Source organism: Megalobrama amblycephala, unplaced genomic scaffold, assembly GCF_018812025.1.
Source record: "Megalobrama amblycephala isolate DHTTF-2021 unplaced genomic scaffold, ASM1881202v1 scaffold482, whole genome shotgun sequence".
Classification (NCBI taxonomy): Eukaryota; Metazoa; Chordata; class Actinopteri; order Cypriniformes; family Xenocyprididae; genus Megalobrama; species Megalobrama amblycephala.
The window spans coordinates 32,791-53,208 of NW_025953404.1; the positions used below are offsets into that span (position 1 = coordinate 32,791).

The 20,418-nt window shown below is 38.1% G+C and overlaps 2 protein-coding genes across 2 annotated transcripts; both read right to left on the reverse strand.

Moving 5' to 3' along the window:
• Positions 1-5,764: 5,764 nt before the first annotated feature.
• On the reverse strand, positions 5,765-7,090 carry LOC125261783 (bifunctional apoptosis regulator-like). The gene is made up of 3 exons (XM_048180334.1): positions 6,862-7,090; positions 6,586-6,782; positions 5,765-6,366 (listed from the first exon to the last, which is right to left on the reverse strand). Exons 1-3 carry the CDS (start codon positions 6,865-6,867, stop codon positions 6,195-6,197), a joined length of 375 nt encoding a protein of 124 aa, XP_048036291.1. The 5' UTR covers positions 6,868-7,090; the 3' UTR covers positions 5,765-6,194.
• A 5,755-nt stretch (positions 7,091-12,845) lies between these two features.
• Positions 12,846-20,166, reverse strand: LOC125261782 (bifunctional apoptosis regulator-like). The gene is made up of 4 exons (XM_048180333.1): positions 19,499-20,166; positions 15,738-15,907; positions 14,497-14,641; positions 12,846-13,023 (listed from the first exon to the last, which is right to left on the reverse strand). Exons 1-4 carry the CDS (start codon positions 19,613-19,615, stop codon positions 12,955-12,957), a joined length of 501 nt encoding a protein of 166 aa, XP_048036290.1. The 5' UTR covers positions 19,616-20,166; the 3' UTR covers positions 12,846-12,954.
• Positions 20,167-20,418: the final 252 nt, after the last annotated feature.

Consider the following 20,418-nt stretch of genomic DNA (forward strand, 5'->3'; position numbering starts at 1 on the left):
TATGTGCAAATGAGCAGTAAAAACCCGATCGCGCATTTGTTTTTGTTTTGTTTTTTGTTGTTGTTGTTTTTTGTTTTTGTTTTTTTTCTTGCGCGGGTGCCCCCTGCCGCCCCCGGCAAGATGCTGCACTGGGCCGTTGCCCATGTCGTCCATGCCTATCCGTCACTGACTGGTTTTAGGGAAAAAGTTAGGCTACTCAGCTTAGTACATTTGGCCAGAACATCCATATTTTAACCCAGTGCCATGACAACACCCGCCCTCACGGCCAAATAAACAGACCAGCCCATCCAGGAATCCTCCCGGTGCTCCCGATTAGCCAATCCGGGCCTGGTGGAGAATGACGTCACATTTTTGAAAAATACAATTAATTACAAGGCTGTAGAGAACAGTGCACTATTGCAGACTTATATACTGAGGTTTTAATTACATTATTTTAATATAGTCAGTCTTGAATCAAAGTGGGCCGGTCTAAGGCATGAAACTCCAGGGCTGAAAACGAGTCCCACTCCGGCCCTGTTCTCCACCCCATGTAGTTCAAATCTGGGCTGCGTTCAGCCCCGACAAAACGTTGCGAAACGTTTTTTAAACGGAAACGGTGGCGCGTTGAACACCCTGTTCTGATGACGCAAGAGTTGCAACTATGGCAGCTGAGAAGGCCATTCTTTGTGTTCTTTATGAAGAATTTTCTGAGCCTGATTAAATCGGTATAAATACGTGTTTAATACTACAAAATACGCTCTATGTTACAGTCACTGCCCTTGCCGTCCAGAATAAAAGAGAACATCCCAATCCAGTGAAGGGATTTGTGGAAAGTTTTATTGTGATCCAACATTTGTCTCGCATTTCAGCATGAAAAGACAAACATTTCAGGTGAAGGATAATCCACTTCTTACCTCCGTGACTGTGTTGATCTATATTTTTTATTGTTTGTATTAGGCTTATCATTATTGCTGATCACTGTTGTTGTGCTTTGATATTGTAATATTTACCATTATATAATCAGAGGAGTATAGAAAAGTTTATTAAAGTGTCACAATACAATAGCAAAATATATAAGTATAGTATTTTTGTTACATTAATACCCATTGTGCGAGCTGTCTCTTTAATACCGTGTGGTTTATATACATCTTGCCACTGATTGGGCTGAGATTTTTGACACACCCACCAAACAAGAGAAAACGTATCTCAAACCCGTTGCACACCATTTCCAGGAAACATGTCGTTCAACCCGGAAACCGTAGCAAAACGTTGCGCACCAGTTTGAGCTTGAACGTGCCCCTGGTTTCATTCGTTTGTGCTCGATTTGTGCCGTTATAAGAATTTAATTCACATTCTTCCACCAACAAACGGAACTGTCCGTGATTTAGTGCGCGCACAAGAATAAAACTAATGTTATGCCAGTTTATGCAATTGCTTGCAATGACAGATTATGTCAGGTAAAAGGGAAGCAAAATATTCTGCAGATGTTTAATGTGTGTGCTGGCTTTATTTCTTCAACAACTTCAAGTTTGACACACTTTTGTGTTCTGTACCATTTTGTTTATTTTCACGCATGGCTTATTGCACCTATACTGAGACTTTTCTCTGTGATTTCTCTGCGTCTTTAAATCTATATAATGTGTACTGTCATTTGATTTTTATACTAAAGTACATATGAATAAATTGTACTCATTTTTCACTAGGGTGGCGATACATCTTGCCCTGACCTCAAATCATTTCTTGAAAAGTGTATGAACAATACTTGTGTCTTGAACACAGTTCAAATCAACCTTCATTATTGTCTGTCAGTGTGGCTTTATTGTGTTCACTTGTAGACTAGCAAATTTTACAAAAATGATACTGAATTTTTTGTTTGGAGCACAGAATTCACAAAAAAACTTGTTTGAAATTCATATGTGCTACCGAACATGATTGGAGTTATTGGACTAAGATCAAAACACAAACAGAATTAAACTAGCAACTATCAGGTTCATGTCTTTGATTTCCGGAGAATGCATGCACTGAACAAATGTACAAACTTAAAGGTCCTCTAAGCGATCTTGGGTGGAGTAACTTCCTGTTGACGTTTGAAGTGTTGTCAAACAAAACAGAGGCTAGCTAGACCCTCCCTCCTCCTCCTCCTCCTCCTCCTCCTCCGTGCTTCCTGAAACAGTCATGAACGCGCATTTAAAATCATTCTTGTCAGTTATTGGCTGGAGCATGTTTATTATGTTAAGTGGTCCAGGCTGCACCAGTTTGTTTTTGTTGCCGTTTTCGGAGCTTGTGGCGACTACAGAGACCGCGTTTTTTTTTACAGTGTGTTCAGGGGACAGGCAGCTAGCGGATAGTGAGGAGATGTTTGCTGTATGAGACACAAAATGTTTTGGCCTAAAAACGCGTGACAACGCTTAGAGCACCTTTAAAGGGATAGTTCACCCAAAAATTTAAATTCTGTCACCATTTACTCACCCTCATGTTGTTCCAAAGCTGTATGAATTTCTTTGTTCTTTTGAACACAAAGGAAGATATTTTGAAGAAAGTGTTAAACTGAACAGTTTTTGGGCATCATTGACTTCCATAGTATTTTTTTTCCCTACTATGGAAGTCATTGGTGCCCCAAAGTGGCCTACTTACAAACGCTCATCAAAATATCTTCCTTTGTGTTCAGCAGAACAAAGAAATTTATACAGGTTTGGAACAACATGAGGGTGAGTAAATGATGACAGAATTTTCATTTTTGGGTGAACTATCCCTTTAATGCATAGCTTCATTTTGTTTTGACAGAAAATCTCCTTAACTAGGGGTGTGACGAGACAGGTATCTCACGAGACTCGAGATTGAGTTCACGAGACGAGACGAGACAAGATTTTTACACACTATTTTTAAGAAATCCTCATTGGTGAAATACATGACTAGAAAAAATATTCTGCAGGTGTCTTTAAAATGTTTTAACTAATCATCTCGTAATGAATGTCATTTCAGTTCTACTTTCTTAGTATGAATTATCATATGCAGTAAAAGACAACAATACTCAAGTACTGTAAAAGGTTTTGCCACAAACTCAACTGACTGACTTCTCTTCTGTATAATTTCAGTCTCTTCAGATCTTACTGTACATGATTTATGAGCTTCTACAACTTTTGACCTCCTAACTGAACTCCTTTCCACAAACTGATCATAAAAACGGTATAAATAAAAATGGTAACACTTTACAATAAGGTCTCATTTATTAACATCAATTAACCAACATCAACTAACAATGAGCAATATGTTTGCTACAGTATTTATTAATCTTTGTTTATGTTAGTTAATAGTCATTCATTGTTAGTTCATGATAGTTCACAGTGCATTAACTAATGTTAACAAATGAAACCTTATCGTTTGTGCTTAATAAGATTAAGAGAAACTGTTATTCATTTTTATGGTAACACTTTACAATAAGTGCAACCATAATCACACTCTATCAATAATCAAAGTGCAAATAAGACCAATTTTTTCTTTGATACAGAGCTAAGAGATGGTTACAACTACACTGCCCAGCCTAAAATAGCTTTCATATTGAGAGATATCTGTATTAATCAGGGAGCCGCTTTCAAAATGCGGGGTATTGACATCGCGTTTGAATGCGCGCTCGCGCTTACTTTCACTTTTAGCGATCGCGCGTAACTCTGTAAATATGGAGCGGTGGCAACCGTTATCCAACTGAATTAAATGTTTTTTATTTAAATACAAAGCAAAACGACAGTGGAGGCGTAATGTAAACGAAGCGGTGGCATATTCTTTCCTAATCATCCTAACACTCTGTCATGGCAACATCACGAGACTACTTTTCGCCTCGACGAGAAATCTCGTCACATATTAGTCTTTTAAGACTCCGGCAGTCTTAGACACAGGAACATACTGAATGAAAAACTTTCTCAGGTTTATGTTCAGCACAGAAGGGAAAATGGTTCAGTGTGATGATAGTGGTGAATGCAGTTATGATCTGTTTTTACACTGCGGCACTGGAAAATCATGAAGGTATGATTATTTCAAAAGTATTCATGCTGAAACATAATTAAACTTAGAATGAAATGCATCATTAATTTCCCCTTCTCCCTTCATTGACAGATCGAATTGGATGGCTCTGTGTGACTGTTTCTGCAGATACAGTGGATTCTTATGGATTTAACATGGTCAAATAATAACTCGGGTACAGTAAACTTCTCTGTATTACACTAAATGACTGTAAAAAGAAGAAATAAACATATTTACACTGTAAAATACCATTTTCCATTGAAACAGTACCGGGCGGAAAAAATAGGCCTATAGGCTAATTTCTTGAAAACGGCAAATAATATTACCCAGAATGCATTGTTTTTACAGAATATTACTGTTTTAATGTAAAATGGTACATTGTGTAAATTGTTTTTAGATTTTTTTATAGTTGTTTTTTAGAGTGTATGGTTTTATACACCCTCTGTTATACTATATAACTGTAACGAGTCGGGACACGACGTGGTATCCATGCGCAGGCTTTATTAAGCAATGTTCGTGGTCAAACAGGCAAGGGTCAAACAGGTACAGCAGGGACAAGGCAGAATCGTGGTCGTGGAACAGGCAGTAGATCAGGGCAGGCAGATATCAATCACAAGTCCAAGACAGAGCAAATAATCCAAAGGGCAGGCAGCAAAGAATCGTACACGAGAAACAGACAGGATCAGTAACAGGCAGACAGACACAATGATAAACGCTCAGAAATGCAAACAGTAGTAGTACAAGACCTCGCAATGAGTGTGAGGATGTGAGTGGCTTAAATAGTCCAGGTAATGTGCTGCAGCTGGGTGTGGGTGATTGCTGATCGGTGAAGTGAGTGCAGGTGATTGGCAGGGAGGATTATAGGGAATGGAGTCCGGGAATGACTGGAACTGTGACAATAACGTTTTCCTTTATCTTAATTTGCATTGTACTTTCTCCTCATTGTTGCGTATCGGTTTGGATCAGATGCTGTTATTTTATTCAACTCTATTACACATGACAGAACTGATACTGAAGATATGTGAGTCTATCCTTGTTTTAACCTTTTTTGCATATATTCATTTGGATTACATGGCTAATCATAGAAATTGTCTCCTCAATGGTCAATGTGCATTGGAGGATCTGAGAGTTGTTTTCTTTGCATCTGAAACCCTCTAAGCTTTGTTTCTGCTGATTTTATAAATATTTGCACCTGGTGAGTATAAACTAATGGTGTTTTTATTGCAAAAACAATTACAGATTTTATGTCATGTCAGTGGCTTCTATATTTTCTGTATAGTGTTATAACATAAACAGTCTAGCATTAGAGAATATGGCCATGTCCTTCAAAATGTAGATCACTGTCATTATTTATTCACCCTCAATCTAAATGTCACTTTATCTCTGCTTTAGGTGAGGCTTGTGTGTACAACGGACATAACGAACCTGCCGTGGCAATGATATTCATCCTATTTACTGTCATATACTTTTATAAACACTATTTCCATGCTCGTATCTGACTTTAGCCGCACAGCCTTAGATGAAATCAACTGAAGATAAAAGACATTAACTCTCTACTAAATTTATCAACAATTACAATAGAGTTCTACTGAAAATGTGTGTTTTAAGAAGAACCAGATTAAATTCAGAACATGGCAGAATATTTATGACTATAATTTCACTGATAAAGAAATTTAAAACACTAATTATTCAGAACAAACAATAGAGAAATTTTGAACATCACAAAACAAGCTACGGCACAGTCAACAAAAACAACAGCAAACATAAAGAGTTTCTAAGTGTTTATCATTTACATCCATGTACTTAAATGAAAAAAATGATTAATTTTACTGATTAATTTACAAATTCAATTAAACTGTGCATTTGCCGAAGTAGGTTCAGTTTCAAAAAACATTAATTATGTGAAAATTAACAAAGTGACATCGGGTAAATGGTTATTTTGCTAAAAATGGTCTAATAACTTATTGTGTAAAGTGCTAAATAAATAATAAACATTTTAAACTTCTACATTCTAATTAAATACACATATTTTTTACTAATCTGTTGTATTAAAGCAATATTAGAGAGCAATATTAGAGAACCATGGTTAATCTTGCTAGAAAAGGAATGTTAATTATGATTAATTAATTTCCTTCAAGTTCAAACAGTGCTGAAACCTGTGAAGAAAAAAAAAAAAAAATCGAAACTTGTATTGGTTTTCATTGCTGTGCCTGCTTAAAAAAAGGTTTCCGAACCCAGATGTAAAGGATTGAGCTGAAAAAGAGTCCACCGTAGAATTCAAAGTCACAGTAGATCTGAGGGAGCACAGGCCACAGCAGTATAAAGAACAACAGATTGGACATCCTCCACAAAAACATCTTAGGGAGGGTGCTGAAATATACACACAAACACACACAATATTGTTATAAAGTCATTTTCTCAATATCAGGTGTAAACGAAATCATTAGATATGTTTCGGGTGACCTGATTACAAGTGGTCAGCAACATCTAAACATTCAAAACATTTGTGATCAAATCACACAACCGCATGTAACCATATTACATGTATATACATTATAAACTGTATATATAGTAAATGTATGTGTGTACCTCATCTGTCTTCTTCTCCATAGTGTCCAGATAAAAAAGAACTCCAATATTGTCATTAACATAGCATTAATAATGACAATCCATGATATCCAGAAATGAACGCTCAGCCATTTCCAGGCAAAGTCAACCAGTAGCATGTAGGGCAACAGACACACCTTCACCCGAAACTCCACCCACTGATGCCGGCTTGGCTCCTGCTACATACACACAATTACTCTACGTTCTTATATTTCAGCTGTTGTATGTTAACAATGGGGAGAGTTCTCAGACACAAACCAGCATGTTGTCAGGCGGGACATCTTGCACTGCGTTGTTTGTGTGTGCAGGGCAGCAGGTGTGTATGAAGGGTAGAAAGGTGTCTTCATAATCAAACAGGTACAAGTAGAGAATATAGCTGCAAGCAGCAATTCGGGGCCAAGCCCCAGAAGGGGCAGTAGCGCAATACGGAGCAGGTAGAGCAAAAACAGCAGAAATTGAATGTACATGCAAAACAGCTGGTTCAGAAGGACAGGTGGAAATGAAATGAAAATCAATAGAAGTTCAGATGAGAATGAACACAGAATGAACTAAAAACACTTGTATCTAATTCAAGAGGAATAAAGATTAGTACAATGCTTATTTGGATAAAAAAGGAATCAAAATGACTCATTACACACAATTGCATAATGACCACCCAACACGGGATTCGAACTCACAACCTCCAGGTCCAGTGTCCATTGCGCATGTCACTGCACCACTGTGCAGGTGACTGTTGACACAACTGCCGAAGTTCACTAGTTTATGTGAAAATGGACTCAAAAAGAAGAATTTTTATGAAACTGCACTGAATGTTATATTTAATAACTTTACTTTAGATCATTCTGCAGCTCATCATGCTGTAGCGCAATACAGAGCAGGAAGAAGAAAAACAGCAGAAAATGAACAAACATGAAACACCTGGTTCAGAATTATGGGCGAGAATGAACTCAGAAAGTACAGAAGCTTAGATGAAAATGAACACAGCATGAAACAAAAAGCATTTATTTCTAATCTAGAGGCAATAACGGAATCAAAACACACAATTTCATAAAACCACTCCACCCGAGATTCGAACCCACTATCTTTAGGTACAGGGCTCGTCAGGTACCTGGCTTTACACATTGAGCTACATTATGACACATGTTCAACATGTTGTGGAAGAGAACTTTTAGTGTAACAAAGAATTTACAAAAAAAACATTTCTTAGCATGCTAACCATATTAGCATGCCAAGCTAACTTAATGCTAATGAAGCTCATGGTTAACTTGATAGCTGAAGAGCCACATTAAAAAGAATGACAACTGGTTAGCATGCTAAGCAATTAGCATGCTAAGCTAACTAGCATAAGATAACAATCACAAGGAAGGTCACATTCAGAGACAAATATCTCGGGAACGGTAGCGAATATCAAAAATCCGTTCAGTCATTTCTATGCGGCTCGGTCCAAAGATCTTCTGAGCTGATTGTGGACAAAATAGGACAAAATTTGTGGGAGGAGTAGCGAAAAAACTGTTTTTCATTTATTTCAATATGGCAGACAGGTACATTTAAGGAAAATGACAAATGACACATCGTTGGAATTGGCATTAGCCAGGGAATAAAATGACATAAAGTATACACGTTTTGGAAAGTGTTTTCAAAAGTTATAAGCATTTTTGCAAAAAACATTATATCTGTGGAACAGTAGGTGGTGCTGTGTTGAAACTTCTCAGGTACCTTCGGGACCTACTAAAGGTCATACATACTAATTTTTGTGAAGATATGTCAAATAGTTTAAAAGATATTGAAATTTATGACAAAATTCAAAATGGCGGACATGCTTTTCATCCGATGTTGACAAATTCAATATCCCCGGATTCGGCATGGCCCAAGGAATCCATAGACACCAAGATCTTGATTTTCTAATAAAGTGTTCAAAAGTTATTGGCCAAAATATCCATTTTACAGATCTCATGACCTGTAGGTGGCGCTGTTCCCAAATTCGGCAAGGAACCTCAGATCATGGTCTTGATCAAGTGTACGAATTTTTGTTTTGATCGCTCAAAGTTTGGCTGAGATACAGCCTCTATAGCAATTTTGGGTAAACCTCATTAACTTCGTGACATCATAACTTTTGAACAAAGATGAATAAAAAAAAATCTGCTCAGTCATTTCTGTGCGGCTCAGACCAAAGATCACCTGATCAAAGTCTGGACAAAATTGGACAAATTTTGAAGGAGGAGTAGCGAAAAAACGGACTACTGTACTTTTCAAAATGGCCGCTACTGTAATGGGTGGAGACTTAATGTAAGAATTTGAATAGAATCAGCATGAAGAGACAAATCAGATGTACTAAATTGTATTTTTCTAGAGCAAATGGTTCAAAAGTTATAACCTTTAGAATGTTGAATTTTTGAACTGGTGGTGGCGCTATAGAGTTGGTCCTTGAGACTCCAAAATTGGTCAGATTTCTAGACATGACCATCACTACAAGTGTGCCAAATTTCATCATTTTCTCATGTTCCGTTGATAGGGCTGCCATAGACTCCCATTCGGGAGGAAGAATAATAATAATAAAAGGGAAAACGTACAATTACAATAGGGGCTACAGCCCCTTTGGGGCTTGGCCCCTAATAATAAAAGGGAAAACGTACAATTACAATAGGGGCTACAGCCCCTTTGGGGCTTGGCCCCTAATGAAAATCAATAGAAGTTCAGAGAATGAACACGGAATGAACTAAAATACTTGTATCTCATTGAAGAGGAATAAAGATTAGCACAATCCCTATTTGGATAAAAAAGGTATCAAAATGACTCATTACACACAATTGTATAAAGGAACCCCACACGAGATTTGAATCCACGACCTCCGGGTCCAAGGTCCATTTCTCATCTCATTGCACCACTGTGCAAGTGAATGTTTCCACACCTGCCGAAGTTTATTAGTTCATGTGAAAATGAACTCAAAATGAAGAATTCTTATAAAGCTGCACTTTAGATCATTCTGCAGCTCATCATGCTGTAGTGCAATACAGAGCAGGAAGAGGAAAAACAGCAGAAAATGAACAAACATGAAACAGCTGGTTCAGAATTACGGGCAAGAATGAACTCAGAATGTACATAAGCTTAGATGAAAATGAACACAGCATGAAACAAAAAGCATTTATTTCTAATCCAAGAGGCAGTAAAGGAATCAAAACACACTATTTTATAAAACCGCTCCACCTGGGATTCGAACCCACTAACTTCGGATACAGGGCTCTTCAGATAACTGGCTTTACACATTGAGCTACTTGAGGATGCACATTCAACAGACTGTGGAAGAAACCTTTTAGTCTAACAAAGAATTCACAAAAAAAGCATTACTTAGCATGCTAACCATATTAGCATGCTAAGCTAACTTAATGCTAATGAAGCTCATGGTTAACTTGATAACTGAAGAGCCACATTAAAGAGAATGACAACTGGTTAGCATGCTAAGCAATTAGCATGCTAAGCTAACTAGCATAAGACAACAAACACAAGCAAGGTCACATTCAGAGATGAATATCTTGGGAATGGTAGCGAATATCAAAAATCCATTCAGTCATTTCTGTGCGGCTCGGTCCAAAGATCACCTGAGCTGATTTTGGACAAAATTGGACAAAAATTGTAGGAGGAGTAGCGAAAAAACTGTTTTCCATTTATTTCAATATGGCGGACAGGTACATTTAAGGAAAATGACAAATGACACATCGTCGGAATCGGCATAAGCCAGGGAATAAAATGACATAAAGCATACACATTTTGGAAAGTGTTTTCAAAAGTTATAAGTGGTTTTGCAATAATCATTACATCTGTGGAACAGTAGGTGGCGCTGTGTTGAAACTTCTCAGGTACCTTCAGGACCTTCTAAAGGTCATACATACCAATTTGTGTGAAGATATGTCAAATTGTTTAAAAGTTATTGCAATTTATGACAAAATTCAAAATGGCGGACACGTGGTTCATCCGATGTTGACGAATTCGATATCCTCGGATTCGGCATGGCACAGGGAATCCATAGACACCAAGATCTTGATTTTCTAATAAAGTGTTCAAAAGTTATTGGCCAAAATAGCCATTTTTCAGATCTCATGACCTGTAGGTGGCGCTGTTCCCAAATTTGGCATGGAACCTCAGATCATGGTCTTGATCAAGTGTACCAATTTTAGTTTTGATTGCTCAAAGTTTGGCCGAGATACAGCCTCTATAGCAATTTTGGGTCAACCTCGTTAACTTCGTGACATCATAACTTTTGAACAAAGATGAATAAAAAAAATCTGTTCAGTCATTTCTGTGCGGCTCAGACCAAAGATCACCTGATCAAAGTTTGGACAAAATTGGACAAATTTTGAAGGAGGAGTAGCGAAAAAACGGAATACTGTACTTTTCAAAATGGCCACTACTGTACTGGGTGGAGACTTAATGTAAGATATTGAATGTGATCAGTATGAAGAGAGGAATCAGTTGTATTGACATTCATTTTTCTGGAACAAAGGGTTCAAAAGTTATAACCTTTACAAAAGTGAATATTTGAACTGGTGGTGGCGCTATAGACTTAGTCCTAGATACTCCAAAGTTGGTCAAATTACTTTTAATTACTATCACTACAAGCATGCCAAATTTGATAATTTTCCTTCTTATGGTTCATTGATTACCATACAGGGGGAAGAAGAATAACTACGAATTTGGACATAAAGGAATTGCATGTGATAGCTTCAGATTAGACCAGTTTTAGGCAGAATGCCTAGAACAGACACAAGTTCTGCATCTTTTCCTGCCACAGTACCTCATGCGGTCTGGGCATGTGTCACACTGAGTTTCGAACCCACGATGCAGAGCATTCGGGATCCGTGGCGTAACACATTGAACTAATCAGCCATGCAAGTTCATCAGTATGCTAAGCAGAGGTTTCAGTGTGAGAAAGAGTTCACAAAAAAAAAAGCTTCATAGCATGTTAACCATATTAGTATGCAAAGTTATTTAATGCCAACTAAGTTTTGGTTAACCTGTTGACTGAAGACCACATTAGAAAGAATAGCAATAGTTTAGCATGCTAAGCAATTACTGTGCTAAGCTAACTAGTATAAGACAACAAACACAAGCAAGGTCACATTCAGAGATGAATATCTTGGGAATGGTAGCGAATATCAAAAATCCGTTCAGTCATTTCTGTGCGGCTCGGTCCAAAGATCATCTGAGCTGATTTTGGACAAAATTGACCAAAATTTGTGGGAGGAGTAGCGAAAAAACTGTTTTTGATTTAATTCAATATGGCAGACAGGTACATTTAAGGAAAATGACAAATGACACATCGTCGGAATCGGCATAAGCCAGGGAATAAAATGACATAAAGCATACACATTTTGGAAAGTGTTTTCAAAAGTTATAAGTGGTTTTGCAATAATCATTACATCTGTGGAACAGTAGGTGGCGCTGTGTTGAAACTTCTCAGGTACCTTCAGGACCTTCTAAAGGTCATACGTACCAATTTGTGTGAAGATATGTCAAATTGTTTAAAAGTTATTGCAATTTATGACAAAATTCAAAATGGCGGACACGTGGTTCATCCGATGTTGACGAATTCGATATCCTCGGATTCGGCATGGCACAGGGAATCCATAGACACCAAGATCTTGATTTTCTAATAAAGTGTTCAAAAGTTATTGGCCAAAATAGCCATTTTTCAGATCTCATGACCTGTAGGTGGCGCTGTTCCCAAATTTGGCATGGAACCTCAGATCATGGTCTTGATCAAGTGTACCAATTTTAGTTTCGATTGCTCAAAGTTTGGCCGAGATACAGCCTCTATAGCAATTTTGGGTCAACCTCGTTAACTTCGTGACATCATAACTTTTGAACAAAGATGAATAAAAAAAATCTGTTCAGTCATTTCTGTGCGGCTCAGACCAAAGATCACCTGATCAAAGTTTGGACAAAATTGGACAAATTTTGAAGGAGGAGAAGCGAAAAAAACAAATACTGTACTTTTCAAAATGGCCGCTACTGTAATGGGTGGAGACTTAATGTAAGAAGTTGAATAGCATCAGCATGAAGAGACGAATCAGATGAACTAAATTTAATTTTTCTATGACAAACAGTTCAAATGTTAAAACCGTTAGAATGTTGAAATTTTGAACTGGTGGTGGCGCTATAGAGTTGGTTCTAGAGACTCCAAATTTGGTCCAATCACTATTCATGAGCATCTCTACAACTGTGCCAAATTTCATCATTTTCTCATGTTCCGTTGATAGGGCTGCCATAGACTCCCATTCGGGAGGAAGAATAATAATAATAAAAGGGAAAACGTACAATTACAATAGGGGCTACAGCCCCTTCGGGGCTTGGCCCCTAAAAAGTGAGACGTGGAAATTCTCTCAGACCAAACTGTAGAAACAGGGCTTTTCCAAGATTTGTAGCCTTGGGCAGGAAAGAGAATTACACACACCTATGAGTGAAATATTATCCATGAAAAGAGTAGACATTTGTGTATACGTTTTTTTGAAAATGTGAATCCACCTCCTCATTCCAACACAAAAAATAAGGACTGTTATTGTGGTTGAGGTCTCTTTAAATTTTATGTAAAGGATTAATCTGTGTAAGGATGAAAATCAAAGACTTTTGGGTAACACTTGATTTAAAGCCTTTATTTATAATGCATTATAAAAGTATTTTAATACATTAATTATTGTAATTGCTTGGTCAAATATTATTATTCTCCAAAATGAATCACATTTTTGAGGGCCTAAACGTGCTCGAAAACTCATGAAACTTTGCACACGTGTCAGAAGTGGTGAAAATTTATGTCTGATATGGGTTTCAGAATTAGGAGTGGCAAAATGGCTCAATAGCGCCACCTACAAAATTTCAATTTACGTTATGTTTCACGTACAAGTAGGAAACCCGTTAGACACGTAACAGCCCGATACCTACAAAAAAGTCCCTGGGTGCAAAATCTGAAAACACAACAGGAAGTGAGATATTTTGAATTCTCTCTGCAAAATTTTTGCATTCTGTCTAATCTAAAGGCCTTTGCGACGCTAAAATGCGAAGATCTTGTTTTTGCTGTATTGAGGAACACCAGCAATTATTCTGTGCCCTCACACTGGAGAAGGTTGGCTGCTTGTGGTTGCTAGCTTAGAAGGGAAGTAATTTGGCCATCAAGCTGGTGATGTTGGAGCAATTTGTCACCCAATTGCCAAGAAAGGTGACTGAATAGGTCTGGTGCCACTGGCTGGTATAACTGAATAAAGCTGTCCCGTTGGCTAAGGACCACCTTGCAACACATTAAGGGGCAGACGAGTCCTGTTTCAACACTTCTACCCAGCCTGCCCTCCCCTTCTGACCAGTCCCATTACCCTGAAAACTGAAAACATTCCCCTAATGCTGGCTCCAACCTATGCTTACTCTCTATGCTTACTTTTTTTCAACATCTCCCCTTTCTTCTACCTAGGATTACTAACCCCACTACCATGGGTGAAGGCAAAAGGCTTGTGCCAGTCTGCTAGAGCTACAGAGAGTTTGAAGGGGAGTCTGAAATCAGTGTATGTTGATGGAGATGGAGGTCTTGACCCATGTCCCCGATGCTCCGTGGACCACCCATGATCGAGCTGGGATATACCAAATACCCATTGGTATACAGGGGTACATACCAAGCCTTTGTGGATATCGTTGCACCAAACTCCAATTTACCAAAGCTTGGTTCAACCCGATACAATAAAAATAATGGAATGAAGGTGAGGTGTATGAATAATGGCCCATTTCTATTGAGTGGGCATTTGTGGGAATGTTCACTGGTGGTATGCAACCTGCCACGAATGTCAGCTGGTGAATCCAAAACTTTGGGCTCTTTGAAGAATGAAACACAATTTATCAGAAAAACACAATACGCACCTTGTACTCCCAGAGATTCTGTGGCAGTTTGACTTTGAGCTCTTTGATTTTTTGGACTTCATCCAGTATGACTTGTCTGTGTGATGGATTCTCAACCCTGAATGGAGCAGCAGACAGTTCTTCATCTCTGAGACGAGCCAACAAACTGACAAACACACACAGATCAAGTGATGTACATTAACTACTATAACAGTATATACATTAAATATACATTAAGCTTTGGACTGCCTTTAGCTTTGATTACGACATGCATTAGTGGTGGCATTGTTTCGATGAGCATGGCCGTACTAAGGGTTTTAGAAATACAGAGGTCCACAGAGCTTTTGGGTCATACACCACATGGAAAAAATCTCCTGATCTAAAAATTTAAGACATCTCGAGTGCAAGATTGGATTGTAAATTTTCTAGATATTGTGGGCAATCTCTTTTTTTTTTTTTTTGGGTATGGGGGTCAATCCATAAATATTAAAATACATTACACATTGTCATGTGTCAATGGCTGCAATGAAGCGCATGACGATAGAGAATCCAATAAACAATCTTTAATAATTAAATCTAACAGGAACAGGAAAGTTTGACTGCATGTGTCCCCTGAAATATAGATGTAGAGATCTTCCTATGTAAGTTGAAAACGCTCGCTCTTCTCCGATTGTTCCGCTCCAGTTTTTGACCTGAGGGAGGGGTTCTAGCAGACCAATCACAGCGCTTGCAGTCCACGTAGAATCGACGCGTTGTTAGATTTTTGAAGAGGTGCACGTCAGGCTACGTCATAGGCTACGCATGGTACACACAGTCTACGCTGTAGTTACGCCGTACACTCGACACAGAAGTATAAATCAGCCTTAAGGGCTTACATACGCAGACTAGATAATTAACAGGAATTGAAACAGGTATGTGGCTATTTTGAAACCAATTTGAACTAATTACCAACTAATTTGAAACTAATAAGCAAAGGGAACACAGGCAAACAGGAACAGAGAAAACAAAACACAATGACTTTAAAACAGAACAAAACATAACCATTACAAAAAATACAATTACAATGTGATAACTGTTGTTGTCATGATGAATTAAGGGTGGTGAAACGTGTTTGGAGGTAAAAAAAAAAAAAAAAAAGTGTTTTTTTTCTTTTCCACTAAAATCATGTTGGAAACATATTTTATTACACATAACTAAGAAAGTCATCAGGGGGTAATATAATAACTTATGTACTTGTGTTTCTTTGTGTGATTGGTGCCCACCTGCCATTAATTTGTTCTCTGTGGAACATTTCACTGTACTGATTGGTCCAGGGACCCAGATGCTTCACCCACAGACTGACATCATCAGCATTCCACCTGCTGATTGGCTTCTGGACCAAGATGTCATAATCAGAATCAGCACTGATCCAGTGATATCGTAACAACAAAACCTAGAAACATTCACACAATGCTTATTATGTCTTGTGCACAACCTCAACTCATTATCAATCTCTGTGCGTGTGTAATGCCTGCTATAGACTGTGTTATTTTGCCTAGATCATTACAAATCACACTGTACAACATGGATCTATAAAACTTGGGTACGACATGTACAGTTGTGCTCAAAATTATTCATATCCCTTGAAAAAAAAAAAAAAAAAAAAAAAAATAAAAAAATATATATATATATATATATATATATATATATTTTTTTTTTTTTTTTCATTTTTTCTTCAGTTATAAAAACTTTAATGGAATTTTCATTGTATCCAGTATCTATTAGTTGCCATGCACAAACTCACATATGTGTTGACTAAACCTAATTTGCATATCAGTAGATATGGCCAGAGATTCTCTTTTGATCCTGTTCAAAATGAATCATACCCTATTCCCAATCTAAGAAAAAAATCCTTCTTTTGTGAACGTACACATGGTTTTCTCACTCCAGTGACCATAATCGTTGACAATAACATTCTTAGGCTGGCTACACATTTTAAGCCCGATTTGCACCAACGATCGGGAATGTGTGGTCTGATTCGAGGCTTGACGCAACTGACATTTTGTCCAAAAAGTCTTCAATTGTGTGGTGTCATTATGATTATTTTACCTCTCCTGATCGCGTTTGAGCCTCCATGATCCCAAAACGTAAATATCCAACATGTTTGACTCTTGTTTGAGCTGCCTCTGACGGATGCCTGCCATAGTATGTTGCATGCTTCTAAAGCTGAAACTTGGCAGCCACAAACATGCCTCGAAAGTGGAGTATTGAGAAAGAAAATCACCATATTCTTTTTTCTCCTGTTTTTCACTGCAAAACAGGTCACAAACCAGGAGAGCCAACTGACAACATTTGTTTTTCTTCTTAAGTCACATTTGATCTCATGAGTTTCTGTGAGATCTCGTGTCACTGTGAAATTGTTCCTACAATCGACAGGTGTGTGGTCTTGCGATCCAGCTGAATCATCTAGTGTGTGCGCTCAGAGGATTATAATGCTAAAAATTGGTTGAAACTGTCATTACAGTATGTCTGTGGTGTCCCACAGTTTTAAAAACAGTTAAGATTTGAAAATCATCTAGTGTGTCCCAGGCTTTATGCCTAATTAATTTAGGCCTAAGAATGGTAACACCTGCTCTGTAATGAATTAATTAAGGGGCCAAAGCTTTAATTGTCCTCAGTCACTGTCACCATGTGGTCAATTATCAAAAACCTGGATGGGCGTGGCAGGAGGTGCAAGGTATCCTCTAGAGTTGCTAGAATGATCTGCCACGACTCAAGCAACAACCTTCGTATCACCACCAAAGCTCCAATGGACACCCTCAACCAAGCAGGAACGACAGTATCAAGACCATCGTTTAACGAATTCTGCCTCAAGATGGTCTCCATAGACATCACACCAGAAAGACACCACTCCTTACCCAGAGACACCTGGATGCACGTCTGGCCTTCGAGAGGGTTCACCTAGATAGAGATCCGAACTTCTGGTCATCCATCCTCTGGTCAGACAAGACTAAATTTGAGCTCTTAGGACATATGGATGTTGCATTCAGTCCTAAGAATACCATCCCAATGGTCAAGTACAGCGGGGGTCACATCATGCTATGGGGATGCTTCTCTGCCAGTGGTACAGGTAACCTCGTTAAGATAGATGGTATCATGAAAAAGGAGGACTACCTCAAGATTCTGAATGAAAACCTGGTGGTGTCGGCACAGACGCTCAACCTGCTAGAGGACTGGACCTACCAGCAGGATAATGAACCTAAGCATTTGGTGCGAGTGGTCAAGCAATGGTTCAGGGAAAACAACATCAATGTTCTGGAGTGTCAGTGCCCTGACCTGAACCCAACTGAGAATTTGTGGAGAGAGTTGAAGGCCCGGGTCAGGGCTAGAATGCCTACCAATCTCCAACAACTGGAGGCTTTTGCAAAGGAAGAGTGAAGAAACATCCCACAGCAGACCTGCAGAAATCTTGTAGAGATCTACAAGAAGCATTTGGAGGCCATCATCAAGAACAAAGGCTTTTCTACTGATTACTGAAAATATGCCTGGGCGAGAAAAAGGCATCAGTATTTATCAACGGTATACCTTCATGACATTTGTTATGACATTTGTTATGACATCTGCTTTAAACATTACAATGCTCATGACAACTGAACTCTTCAATAAGTAGACATATGCAGAGCTACCACATAAACGGAAGTTCGGAGACAAAATTCTGCAAGATTTCTCTTATTGTATTAAAATGTAAATAGTACACATGAAACCACATAACAAGCTTGGTTGCATGAACAACCTTCAAGTGTGCGCTGTCCCTGGATGATAAACATCGTATCATATGCCTTTATAAATGAGTGACAAGTTGCCATGTGACATCAGAACACACGAACACATGAAAAAGTGAGTGAGGGTATTGTGTGTAAAAAAGGCATGGATTATTCTAACTATCACTCATCAGAAATAAATGCGACAACAGCCTGTCAGTGCATGTCGCTAATAAGTCTAAATGTTCTGCGTGTCTCTGTGTGAATGAGTGCCATAGTTTCATCTACTACACAAACTCAAACACGCGTGACGCTCACAGTGTTTTCAGCATCTGTGCCTCAATATATGAAGGCATGAACTTCATCTCCAGAGTGGCTTTGAGAGTCACTTCACAAACTGTTTGAAACTGAAACTAAAAGATCTTCACGACAAACTGTCAAAATAAAAGTCTGGTTTAACTTGAAGAACAGAAATATTTTAATATTGTATCCTAAAACATAATTCTTAAATAAATTATATTATTATTTTAAAAATATCATACAACCAAGACATTTTTCACCCATTTTTTTAAATTTATACAGTTCTGCATCTTTATTTGATAAAATAATAAAATGCAAAGTTTTGTTGTAAATATTGTGACAATATTTTGGCCATAATGCCAGGCCCTAATTGAAAAGGACTTTGGACTTTGCAATTCAAAGGGTATGAATAATTCTGAACATGGCTATTTTTAAATATTTGTCAATAAAATACCCATGAAATAATATATTTCTTAAAATATGACTTATTCTTTCAATTGTTTGTCACATATTAAATATTTGAAGGCATTATAAAACTCATTCATTACAGAAGACAACTTAAAACACTATAAAAATACCAAGAGTATGAATAATTTTGATCACAACTGTATGTTGACTGTACGATGATGACACCTATTGAATTGTAGGCTATGACACAAGTTAGTATAAAAGAATCAAACATCATCAGCATTAGCTAGTGGTAAACAAATAGAGCGAGATGAATCACACTGGCAATTGTGGTTTATGTGCACTGAAAAAAGAGAAGGAAGAATATGGATGCAGTCATGGCCAGGGAAAAGAGGCCAATTTGGCATGTTTTAAGTTTTAGCACTATGTCATGTTGATCAATAAGCCATTTCATGTTTTCGTTTGTTTGTTTGTTTGTTTGTTTTTTGCAGAAATCACCTCGATTGGTCATCTTTTGTTTGGCACAGCCTAAAATCGGACAATGTGTATCGGGCATAAGATAAAGAGCATCTCACCCCCACAAAGATCAATGTCATCATAACTCCAAAACAAAAGCTGTTTTGTATAGCTTGCTGTAGGCCTTCTGACAGAGGTATTTGTTGAGTCAGCATCTGTCCATACTGCTGGAACATCTGAAGAAAATAATGGATCTGCGGGTCACTCTGGACAGCCCTCCTCCGTCTGCTTATCTCAGCTGGAAACTTCTTCTCCACTGCATCCCTAGCATACAAACATACACAAATGCTAAGCTAAGCACACAAAGAATATCACAGGGTTCATTTCAAATCAGCATTTTTGACAGCTTCTTGCCCCGTTAAATCTAGGCTATTTTATCGCAAACATTTTAATGCTCTAGCTCTGTGGATGAGTTAACTCCTCCAGTCCTACTCGCCCCGCTCTAAGCGGGACTCGAACCAGGGTCTCTGGCATGGAAGACGAGGGCTAGTGTGCCTCTTTAGATCAGTAGAGTGAGGTTTACACACACAGCTCTTATGTCCTGCCCTCCGTTATATATGCACACTATGGCTACTTTATTCTTGTGCAACCTGTAGGAAACTCAGAAGCGAAGTCCAGGAGACTCTGTGTATCTTCAGGAGGATTCTTTATTGAGAACTTGCTGTTTAGTCGCTGCAGTCATCAGGTCCAAATAGGGATCTGTACATTGTATTTTTATGCATTTTAGGGGGCAGTGCTTAAAGATAGAGATAAAGCACATGGGAGGCGATGCAAAAAAGGTAATATTTTTTAAGTTTAACACATATTTGTCCGTGTTACACTTTCCTCATTTATCTGTAATATAAATAAAATTGCTAAAATTGTTATTTATACAGTGATACTGTCATTTAGTGTAATGGATGACACTGTGGTGTAACAGAGAATTTCCATTACCCTGAATGACAAAACTTGGTGACCATCCACTGGCCACCTATATATC

What these genes read in the sequence shown, in the direction of transcription:
- LOC125261783 (XM_048180334.1), bottom strand. An exon ending in TGGAGAAGAAGACAGATGAG is followed by an intron (nt 6,367 to 6,585) that starts GTACACACATAC and finishes TGTATATTTCAG; the next exon opens with CACCCTCCCTAAGATGTTTT.
- LOC125261782 (XM_048180333.1), bottom strand. Translation starts at nt 19,615, where the DNA reads ATGTTCCAGCAGTATGGACAGATGCTGACTCAACAAATACCTCTGTCA. An exon ending in TGACATTGATCTTTGTGGGG is followed by an intron (nt 15,908 to 19,498) that starts GTGAGATGCTCT and finishes GAATGTTTCTAG; the next exon opens with GTTTTGTTGTTACGATATCA. An exon ending in AGAATCTCTGGGAGTACAAG is followed by an intron (nt 13,024 to 14,496) that starts GTGCGTATTGTG and finishes TTCCTGCCCAAG; the next exon opens with GCTACAAATCTTGGAAAAGC.